The following is a 10979-nucleotide window of genomic DNA, read 5'->3' as shown; positions in this document are numbered from 1 at the left end:
TCAACTTTCCAATCGGACAAAAGCATTTCGTTTAGTTTGAACATGGCTTTCCACTCCCACAAGTTTTCTAGCAAGCAATTCATAGCAAAAGTCCATTTTTCAAATACTTACATTCGTAACTTTTGTCCCAAAATCATTTTATAAACAAGGATCATAGTTTAATAAGGTTTCTTGAACTAAACCGGCCAAAACTCCATTACAACAAAGATCCAAAGTCAAATCAATTCATAAAATTGTCAACCACTAAACTTTTGGAGGAAATCTCACTTTTTCCCCTTTTTAACTTCAAAATTTGGATCCAAAATCATTATTTACCAAGATCAAATTCCAATAGAACCTGATGAGAACATGAAGATTTGGATCCCTTTCAAGTTCAAGAAAATTTGTTTGATAGTTGGTGGTGCAATCGGGCTCAATAATCATTGAAGAAATGTCATGCTTATTTCTTGTTATTTATTTAATTAAATTTTTAGCAAATATTGTTAGTTAATTAGAGTTAGTCTTGAGTTATTTTTGAGTCCTTAATAAGAGGAATAAAGGCTAAGGTCATGTTGACCATAGTTAAGCCTATTTGAGTTAGTTTCCTATTCTAGTTGAATTAGAGTTTTAAGAAAGTAGTTAATTGCTTCCAAATTTTTTAGAAAGTTGTGTCAAGTTTAGAAGTCAAGTCAAATAAGAAAACTTGTATTGTTTCCAATTTAAATTAGGGTTTTGAGTCTTGTAAGGCTATAAATAGCCAAGCTTATGATATTTTCAAGGGGAAGGCAATGATGAATAAAAATTGAGAGTTTTCTCTTTCTTGTTCCTTTGGGAGCGTCCCTTGATACAAAGTGAGTCGAATCTCCTTTGTTCAAGTTTCAGCTTATCAATTCAAGACCATGTTCAATTGTGGCGCCATTCTACCATTCTAAACAATCTCGAGCGGTCTTTGATTGTCTAGAATCCATCCAATTTATCCATAACCTGATCAAGATAGATCCTTCTACTGCCTGATCGATTCGATTTCTTCTCCAGTGGTCCTTGGAGAATCGAGTTTGCATTAGAACCTTTCGAGCAAAAATCCTTCCAAAACACATGTTTTCAATCTCAATTCAAAGGAAAAATCCATGTACATGTTAGGTCAATGGTTCAGGTATAATATGGAGTGAAAAATGTTAAATTGAACCAAGAAAAGTGTAGGAAAGAGTGCAAAGGAGAAGAATCAAAGTGACAGCTTTGACACCTCTCACCATTTTGATCATAACTGGAGGTGCACTTATCAGATTGAGATGAATTTTATGGCGTTTCGAAGCAAGACATAGATGTACATTTCTAATGAAGATATCAAAATTCAGTTCATGCATTTTTATGATAAAAAATAGCAATCATAGAGGCACAAGAAAGTTGTCACGTCATATCAGAGCATTTGAGCAGTCTCAGGAAAATGACTATAATTCAATGTAGAAAAATCAAAATCAAATGCCATTGGTTGCATTTGAAACTAGACTCAAAGAGCTTCCAACGGTATAAAATTTAGACTCTAATTTGTTTTCAATTAATACCAGAAAATCTGACAAGTTGACTGAAAATGCTCTCTGAGTTTCAGTCTATTTTGCAAACTTTCCAACAAGAAAATAAGAAAGAAATTCATAGTTTTGGTTCAAATTCAACATACAAGTAAAGAGTGATGCGTTAACCAATTTCTTAACAAGAACTTGCCCAAAATTATTAAGAAAAAAGTGGAAATCAAGGCTGGAATATCTTCCCCTGTTTTGGACAGTAAAGGCAGAATATTCCCATAAGAATTTTCCAAACGTTTCTCTATCAAATCTTCCCAATTTTTCCATAACAAATCCATGAACATATCAAACAATATATAGCCAAGATTGTTAGCAAGAAAAACCATGAAAATTTGCACAAAAACAACCCTTAACAAAATATCAAACACTTGGTAGACATAGAGATTTCTTCCATTTCACCAACAAATAACTAGAAATATAACTCAAATCCTCAAGAGTTTCATCAATCATTAACCCTTGGATATCAAGAAACAACAATCCACAAATTCTTGACCAAAATTTTCTAGATTCAAACATACAAGAGACTATCAAGTTTCTAGTACCAAAACTTCTATAAAATTTCAAATCCACCATGGATCTTCCAAGATTTAACCTAAATCCACTTGAAATATAAAAGAATGAAGTAGATTAACCACTTACCTCTTCAAAGCTTCAAACCCTAGCAAGATCTACCCATGATGATGGCAAGATCAACCCCTAGGAGCTTCTTTCTCCCAAAATTTTCCAAAGGTGCAAGTAGGTTGGTGGAAGAAAGTTTGGATCTTCAAAATTTTTCAAGAAAAGTGAAGTTTTCTCCCTCTCTCAATTTCGGCTAGCCAAGGAAGAAAAATGAAGGCCTCTTGGTTGTTTTTTGATCTAAAATACTAGCCACAAGAAAGGTTTCTCAAAGTCAACTTTGAATAGAATCTAATAGTGCCTTCCACTTAAGCTTTCTTACTATCAACCCTTAACCTTTCTAACCTTCTTTTAACTCCCAAAATCTTTCTTAACTTCACTAATATTTCAACTTATAATTTTCTAGGGTCTTGGTCAATTTCACTAATAAGTCGCAAAATCAACAATTTTCAAGAAATTAAACGCTTTAAAGTTAAAATATACAAGTAAGAGAAACTCGTTTAACAATTAACTAGTAAATCACTAAATGAATGCAAACTTTATAAAAATATAATTTAAATAAAAATGCAAATAGTTAGGAGGTGAAAAAAATAATTTTCTGGGTCATCACATGTTCACCGCCAATAGCCATCTTTATCTTCATCTTCATCATACTCATCATCCTCGTAGCCCATAGTCTCATATTCATTTAAGTTCAAATCATCACTTGAGTCATTAATCTTCGCCATCTTTACCATCTTCATTAATGTCCAATTCATTGGTTTCCATTTGGACATCACAAATACAAGATCATTCATTCTTTATTGGGCCAAACGATTTCTTCTTTTAAAGTGCACTTGGTGGAAATTAAGGAATTTATTTCGAGACAAGTGCTGAAATACTTTGGAACTAATTAATAATCTTAATAACATATGATATAAAAAAGTTCTCACCAACTCAAATGTGCTCCAATTACGTTCATATCCAGAAGAGTTACAAGTTAAACTTAGAACTCTAACAGCAAATTTTTTTAACTCTGGACATTCATCTCCACAATATTCCTACAAACGATAGCAAATTGATATAAATATAAATCAGCATTGAATTACACATGAGCATTAATAAATTTTTGGTATTCGAACTCAACTGTAAATACAAACTAACTTGGTGACTTCTTATTTCTTGTTTGGACTGCATTCTCCAAACCAAATAATCCCCGTGCATCTCAAAAATCATCTAATTGCAAATCAATTTTTATGCTTTCATTGGAATCAAGAACCATCTTAGCAATACAATCATAGAGCCCACACTTAAATTTGCATCAGATTGAAAATCCAAACTGTATTGAAATTGGGAATTCAAATAATAACCCTCTACATGTAAGGGCTAACTTAGTTGATGCTCCCATCTTTTGTCAATAATAGCAAATAATTGCTCATATCTATCATAAAAAATGAATTAATAAGCTGACATTAGAAAAAACAGCATACACGTCATATCACATCTAATAAAATAATCAAACTGACAAGATGTATTAAAAAATAGTAAAAACACTACCTCTTTTGATTGTTGTTAACATTTTGCTTGGATTTTTTTTAGCGCGGTGAATTGTCTTGTGGAGAAAACTGTTGTAGGTTTATCATCGGAATCTACCATCCTTAACACTTTGATGTGAAAAGAAGCTATTTTCAAATACAACTCCATATTTTGCCAGAATTCTTGATTATCAAAAACAATGCTGCATATTTTTTTCTGTTTTTTATTGGCATACAAACTTTCTATCCACTTATTAGATGAGAAAAAAAGTAAAAACATGGCCTTTTAGCTCACTTAGACGTCTCATTGTGAAGTATGAAGTTGCAAATCAAGTAACTCCAGGTCTAATTTACTCCTTACCATTTGTGAACTATTTAACAAAAACAATGCTGCATATTTTTTCACTTTTTTTTCTTGGCATACAGACTTTCTGTCCACTTATCAGATGAGAAAAAAAAGTAAAAAGATGGCATTTTAGCTCACTTAGGCCTTGTTTGATAATCCAATTCAGCACTTAAACTTAATAGATTCAGATCTTAATATGTTTAGATGCATTTGATAATAAAAAATTGAACATCTGAATTAATTAAGTGGCACTAAATTTTCTGGAAAAAACTTGCTCCAAAAAATAAGTGATAAGTTATTCACTTATATACACTCAAATATATTTGATTAAACATTAAATAATTCAATAATTTAATGGATTCATACTTTAGATTTCAACTTTCAATTTTCAAATTTCAATTTTATCAAACGCACCTTAGACGTCTCATTGTGAAGTTTGAAGCTGCGAATCAACTAATTCCAAGTCTTATTAAATGCTTGCTATTTGTGAACTGTTTCATTCAATTGATAACTGTACCCCATGAATAGATGTGTGAAACCACTAATCTGGCTTTGGCAGTAGTCAATTTATATAGTGGATCAAGTTTTTGAAAATTTTCTAGCAGTAAATCTATGCAAAATGACCTCTTTCTCTTCTCCAGTAATTATTTTCCTACTTCCTTATAGTTAGAAGCATTATCCATGATGACTTGGACAACATTTTCTTCCCAATCTTTTGTACAACTTTATCTAATAATTCAAATAACTTCTGGGTTGTTTTAGAAATATCAGTTGACCTATTATAGGTGGAGTCTTTCCAATTCCACAAGCCAATGTGAGAACTAAAACAATCCACTACGAGAAGTGAACTCTATCTCTACTTTCCTCAATATGGCTGAAGAAGCCGACCAGCGCTAAAATTATTAGCAAATCTCTCTCCCTCTGGCCAAACTGGTTCGGCCAAGAAAGCTGCGAGAATTCATAGGCCGCCTCAAAGACAATGCTTCACTAATCATTCTCACCGTCAAGTGATCATTCTACACAGGTCTTGGAAAAGCTCTGCTTCCAATGATTAGGTGCAGAAATTTTGGTAAAGTTTTTCCTTTTATCTCATTAATCTTCTTGGTTGGGTATTTGTTGTATTTTGAACATCTGGAGCTTGGAGCAGTAGATTTAGTTAATTTGCTACAAAAATTTTGGGGATACTTTCTTTAGAACTAATGCAAATTAATAAAGGTTTATTATAATCCACCAGTTGTTTGATAATTTGCCTCTTTCAAACTAAGTTCAAGGAAATTATGTCCTTTGAGAACTAGCATCATTGTTTGGTCCCAGACATGGCAGCCCTCCAACCACCTGCTGGGGGGCAAGTTCCGCATTCTCCAATCTTTCTTCGGAAGTCGTTTGCTGATCTATTCTCGGATAAATCTTCCACACCGTCATTTTCTGTCCAGGCCACTCCATCCATGCACAAGGGTGAACCTGCTATTTTGTTCTCACAAGATGCCTTAGACAAATTGGCGACTCCTTACAGATTTGCGCTAGTGGGCAAGTTCTCCAGGGGCGGCCAAAACTGGAGGACATTAGAACTTTTCTTCTCAAGCTGGATTTGCGCGAGGCAGTCACGGTTGGGCTGCTCGACCCACGACATGTGTTGTTACGTTTTCATAATGAAGCTGATTTTCATAGATGTTGGTCTCGGGGGATCTAGTATGTCCATGCATCCCCTATGCGAGTCTTCAAATGGTCGCCTGCTTTCCATGTTGATCGAGAACCGTCAATAGTTCCGATGTGGTTTCAACTGCCTAAACTTCCATTACATTTGTTCCACAAGGAGGCACTGTTTCAAGTTGTGGGAGTGCTCGGCATTCCATTGCTGATCGATGCAGCGACTGTGGCCGTTTCTAGACCAAGCGTTGCAAGGGTCTGTGTTGAAGTTGACTTATTGAAGCCGTGGCCTTCGAGAATCTGGATTGGAAATGGTGCGCACGAAGGCTTTTGGCAGGAGCTTGTACCAGAGAACATCCCTAGATACTGCTCTCATTGCTATCGCCAGGGACACATGGTGGATGAATGCCATGTACTGAATCCGTCATTGCGGACAAAGGAGACAGGAGGAGAGATGCAAGAACCTGGGCATCCTCCTAGAGTGGGTTTTGGTACCAAACAGTGGGTTGAGGTTCAAGACAAGGAGACGGCACAAAATTTGATGGCAGAGGGTGGCACGCCCGTGCAGCCGGTTGTTGCCATGGATCACGCACGGAGCACAGGAAAGGAAGTTGCTAATCTGGGCAATATCCCGGAACCTGCGGCTGTGGAAACGCAGGCAGTGGATGAGGCGCTGCCTCCTCCACCTAATTCATCTGTGGCTATGGTGCCGGAGGATGGAGCAGATGCTGGATTGCAGATTTCGACTTCGAATCCACTCGAGGAGTGAAAATTCACTGATCCGGGGTCTGACGATGACCATTCCATTCATCCAGCTAATGGCACATTCACAGAGGCTGCATCGGAAGATAAGGCGATAGAGGCTAGTGACTACTCACAGAAAGTTAATGGAATTACGTCTGCTGTGGTAAACGGTTCGTTCTCGAAGATAGACCAAGTTCATGACCCACGTGATATAGTGTCAGGTGGAGACCCAACCCTTGTGGGTACAAGTACAAGAACAGAAACGAAATCCTCTTTGCCTCAAAATGCAGTGCCACAATTTAAAGATGTGTTCGAAGAGATTAAATGGGAGAAATTACATGGTACGGTTCCCCGACCACATCAAATGCTTTTTATTCGTTCAAGTACAACATGCAATGACGACAAAAATGAAGAAGATGAAGATGATTCACAACGCCAAAAAGACAAAGATCAAGACCAGAACCTAGTTCAAGAGCAATTTACCCGAGTGATTTCAAAGAAATCGAGAAAACAGCTTTCAAAAAAAGGTAAAACAATGCAAACATGTCAAGATGTTAAACCAAATTCCCATGCTCACTCGCAGTCACACAAATGTGGGGCACCCTCATGTGGATGATTTCTTTTGATTGATCTGTTATGTCTTTAGAATTCCTTCATATGTGAGTTTTATTTTTTTTTTATCATTACATGTTTCTTTTCCTTTAACAGAGGTTAGGTTTGGCCCCCCTCTAAATCGGTGTATTTTTTTGGTTATAAATAAATTAAGGGATGGCATCCCTATTAAATTAAAAAAAAATTGACCTATTATAGGTAAGAAAATAGTTCTAGCTAAACTATTCAGAAGAAAATTATTCATTGTTTTATATCTTTGATCCAACCACCCATCCGATATAAGAGTGCAACCTGTTCTTTTCCATCCTTATTTGTATGTTTTAAGTAAATTCAATGTTTCTTGAACTTTCTTTTTAAAAAAGTGACTCTTACTCGATGAAATGTAGGTGGCTTAAGCGCTTTGCCATATTTACCAATTTTCTTAATTGTTAGAGGAAATAATGGGTTGTTTACAACATTAAATGGACTGGCACTTGTATAGAATCACCTAATCATGATTTGACAAACTTCATCTCTTTCTTGTTTCTTCCATTTCTCATTAATAGTTGTTTGTCTTAAATTAAACCCCTAGGTTTTTTCACAACAAATGATCCATGGAACCTTTTCTATCTCTTTGCTCATCTATTGGATGTTTTCTATCCCTCTATTCAATTTCTTCTTCATCTTGTTCATCATATACACGGCCATATCTTTGTTTCCTTTTTTCTCTCTCTTCCTTAGAATTTGCACTAAACAAGTCATACATTTGTTTCCTAACACTCAGGAACTTTAGGACATGGTTCAGTATTTAAGTGTGTCCAAGCTAAGTGATGTTTAAATTTAGACACTCTACATGTATGAGTAACTCCACAGTATTTGCACATGACCTTTCTTCTTAAATTATCAATTTCAACTCCATGCTCCCACCCAAGATCTAATCCAGAACACGTTGCATTTTTTCAAGTTCCTTTCTTCAGTGCAGAAGTAGACATTTAATTACTATTAAACAATAGTTAAACATCTAAGTAACAAAAAAGTAGCTCCCTATAAAGGTAAAAAGAATCCATCACTAATTTATACTACTATATTTACTAAATAATGTTAAAATTATAATATGCATTTCACAACAAGTCACTATCAAAGTATCTCGTAATTATGCAGGCATTTTCTTGAGACATAGGATAGGGAATTAAAGAATAAATATATATTAGAAAGAAACATCCTTGTCCAACATAAGCTGAAAATTTAGTTTCTACATGTCAAATGCTAGTATTCTTTAATGGGTTTTATGTAATCACGCAAAGTTACAATTATGTCCAGACAACATTCAATTGAGGCCTTTCCTTTTTTTTTTTCCTTTACAACTACCACTAGTCAAATTAAGTTCAGAAAATATTCAATTGATCACATGCATATGAAAGAAAAAGTCGTTTAATTATTCTGAAATTTGATAAACCAAACATGAATCACACCAAAAACTATACCAAGAAATGGTCCACCAATAAGAATGAAAGTGCATCAATTATATAAATTGTAATGCCTTACTTTAGAAAATCAGAATCATTGCCTTAAAAATCCCATACCAAAAGACAAATTGGAAGCTATGCCAACTGCTATATCAAGCTTGCTTCTCAAATCGTATGTTATATTTTTGAGTATTTTTATAATGTATAATTTTTATATTTTTATATTTATATACATTTATGCATTTATAATATATTTATAAATATTTATATTTATATATTTATATAAAAATATATAAATGTATTATATTATATATAATACATAATATAAATATATTTATAAATTTATATTATTATAAATGTATAAATTATAAATGAATATTATATAAATGTATAATTTATAATTTATAATTTTTATATTTTTATATAAATATAAATTTATGCATTATAATACATTTATAAATATTTATAAATAAATATATTTCAATATTTATATAAAAATATATAAATGCATTATAAATGTATTATATTATATATAATACATAATATAAATATATTTATAAATGTATAAGTGTATATTATTATAAATGTATAAATTATAAATGAATATTATATAAATGTATAAATTAATATATTATCAATATATATTAATATTATGTATAAATGTATTAATATAATTAATATAAATGTATAAAGGTATTAATATTATGTATAAATGTAAAGTTAATATTATGTATATTAATATAAATGTATAAATGTATTATATTATATAAAATACATAATATAAATGCATATTATAAATATAAATTAATATATATATTATGTATAAATGTACATTTATATAAATGTATAATATATATTATATCTTATATATTATATTATATTATATATAATTTACATAATATATAATATATATTATAAATATATAACAATATTTTTTAAATAAAATAAAATATTTATAATATGTATAAATAAATATATAAATATTTAATATATATAATATACATTAATATTAATTATAAATATTATAATATTATAAATATGGTGTTTATATAATATTTCAATTTGTAATATTTATTTTATATTTCATTACATAAATATTTATATAATATATAATTTATGAATATATAATATATAATTTTCAATTTGTATAATATACATAATATTGTATATATATAATATAATATATTATACGTCATATACATTATTACATTATTACATATTTTGTGTATTATATATTATACATAACATTATTATACACAATGATGTACATAATAATTTTATACATTAATAATGTATATATTATAATATAATGTACATAATATATTATGTATAAATATTTATACATTTATGTATACAATATTACATATTATGTATATTATATTATATTATGATATTTATACATTTATGTATACAATATTACATATTATGTATATTATATTATATTATGTATAATATTAATGTATATAAATATTTATATAATATATAAATATATAATTTTTAATTTGTATATTTCAATTTATATTAATATTATATATATAATATACATAATTAAAATATACAAAATGAAATATACATATGGAGTTGTTTTTGATATAATATTTGGATATGGTGTTTTTTGAGTTGTTTTAGAAATACACATTTACTGTAGCATTTGGAATGTGAAAAACAGTTTTTCAAAAACAGTGACAAAAACAAAGAATCCAAACGGACCCTAATCTTCCAGCCTTCTTCTTAAAGCCCTTGCTGCTCAATTTGTTCAAGATTTTTGCTCAATTTACTGCTCTTAATGACTGGCCAAGTGGAGTTTTGAGAAAAATTTTCATTTAATTTGAGAACAAACTAATATAAAAAATGAAAATAAAATATGAGAAGTTGAAACTTTTTCTTTTGCCCTAATTTCCCTTTCCGAAATTCCCAACCTCGATTTTTCAAACTTTGAAGAGTAATATTATGATAAACCAATGATTTTTTTTTGTGACTTTAGGGTTTAGTTTCTTACTCGATCTCTTTGCTGCTAAGAAAGTAAGAGACTTAAAAGTCCTAAATCTCCCAATAACTGATAAGGCATATGAAAAATTTACCGTTTGTTTTAATTAATAGGATTAGGGCCCTTTATGAACCCCAAGACTAGCTTTTTTATTGGGCCAAATAACATAATAGTGAATCAATAAAGAATGAAAAATGAGAGGAGAGTAATAAAAGTCCTATATTCATATAAATTAGTAGGATCGATACAATATTGTAGGAACATAAGATCCTACAATTCGTATCCTGAATCTAAAGAACCCACTACATTTCTTTAGAATTACGATCCTAAGCACGATATGGATCGTAGCGATCCTACAATCCATATCTCGACACTAACCGTCATGTTTCACAACTCAAGTAAGTATTTGTGATATATGAATAAATCCCTATTTTGAGTTTGTAAAGAAGGTGATCATAGGTTGAGAAAAGTAAGTATTGACTATTTTAATCGCTTGCTTGTGAAATTAGG

At 31.2% G+C, this 10979-nt stretch overlaps 1 protein-coding gene across 2 annotated transcripts; it reads left to right on the top strand.

Annotated features, from left to right (window-relative positions):
* The first annotated feature begins 4790 nt into the window (after positions 1-4790).
* LOC113692391 (uncharacterized) lies at positions 4791-7081 on the top strand. Of its 2 annotated transcripts, none has more exons than XM_072053399.1 (2): positions 4791-5103; positions 5468-7081. In XM_072053399.1, exon 2 carries the CDS (start codon positions 5743-5745, stop codon positions 6448-6450), a length of 708 nt encoding a protein of 235 aa, XP_071909500.1. In that variant the 5' UTR covers positions 4791-5103; positions 5468-5742; the 3' UTR covers positions 6451-7081. The 2 variants fall into 2 exon arrangements, with proteins under 2 accessions (XP_071909500.1, XP_027066595.1); XM_027210794.2 differs by having other exon boundaries at positions 5300-7081.
* Positions 7082-10979: the final 3898 nt, after the last annotated feature.

Source organism: Coffea arabica, chromosome 6c (assembly GCF_036785885.1).
Source record: "Coffea arabica cultivar ET-39 chromosome 6c, Coffea Arabica ET-39 HiFi, whole genome shotgun sequence".
Lineage (NCBI taxonomy): Eukaryota > Viridiplantae > Streptophyta > Magnoliopsida > Gentianales > Rubiaceae > Coffea > Coffea arabica.
This window is presented reverse-complemented; position numbering and strand designations above follow the sequence as displayed.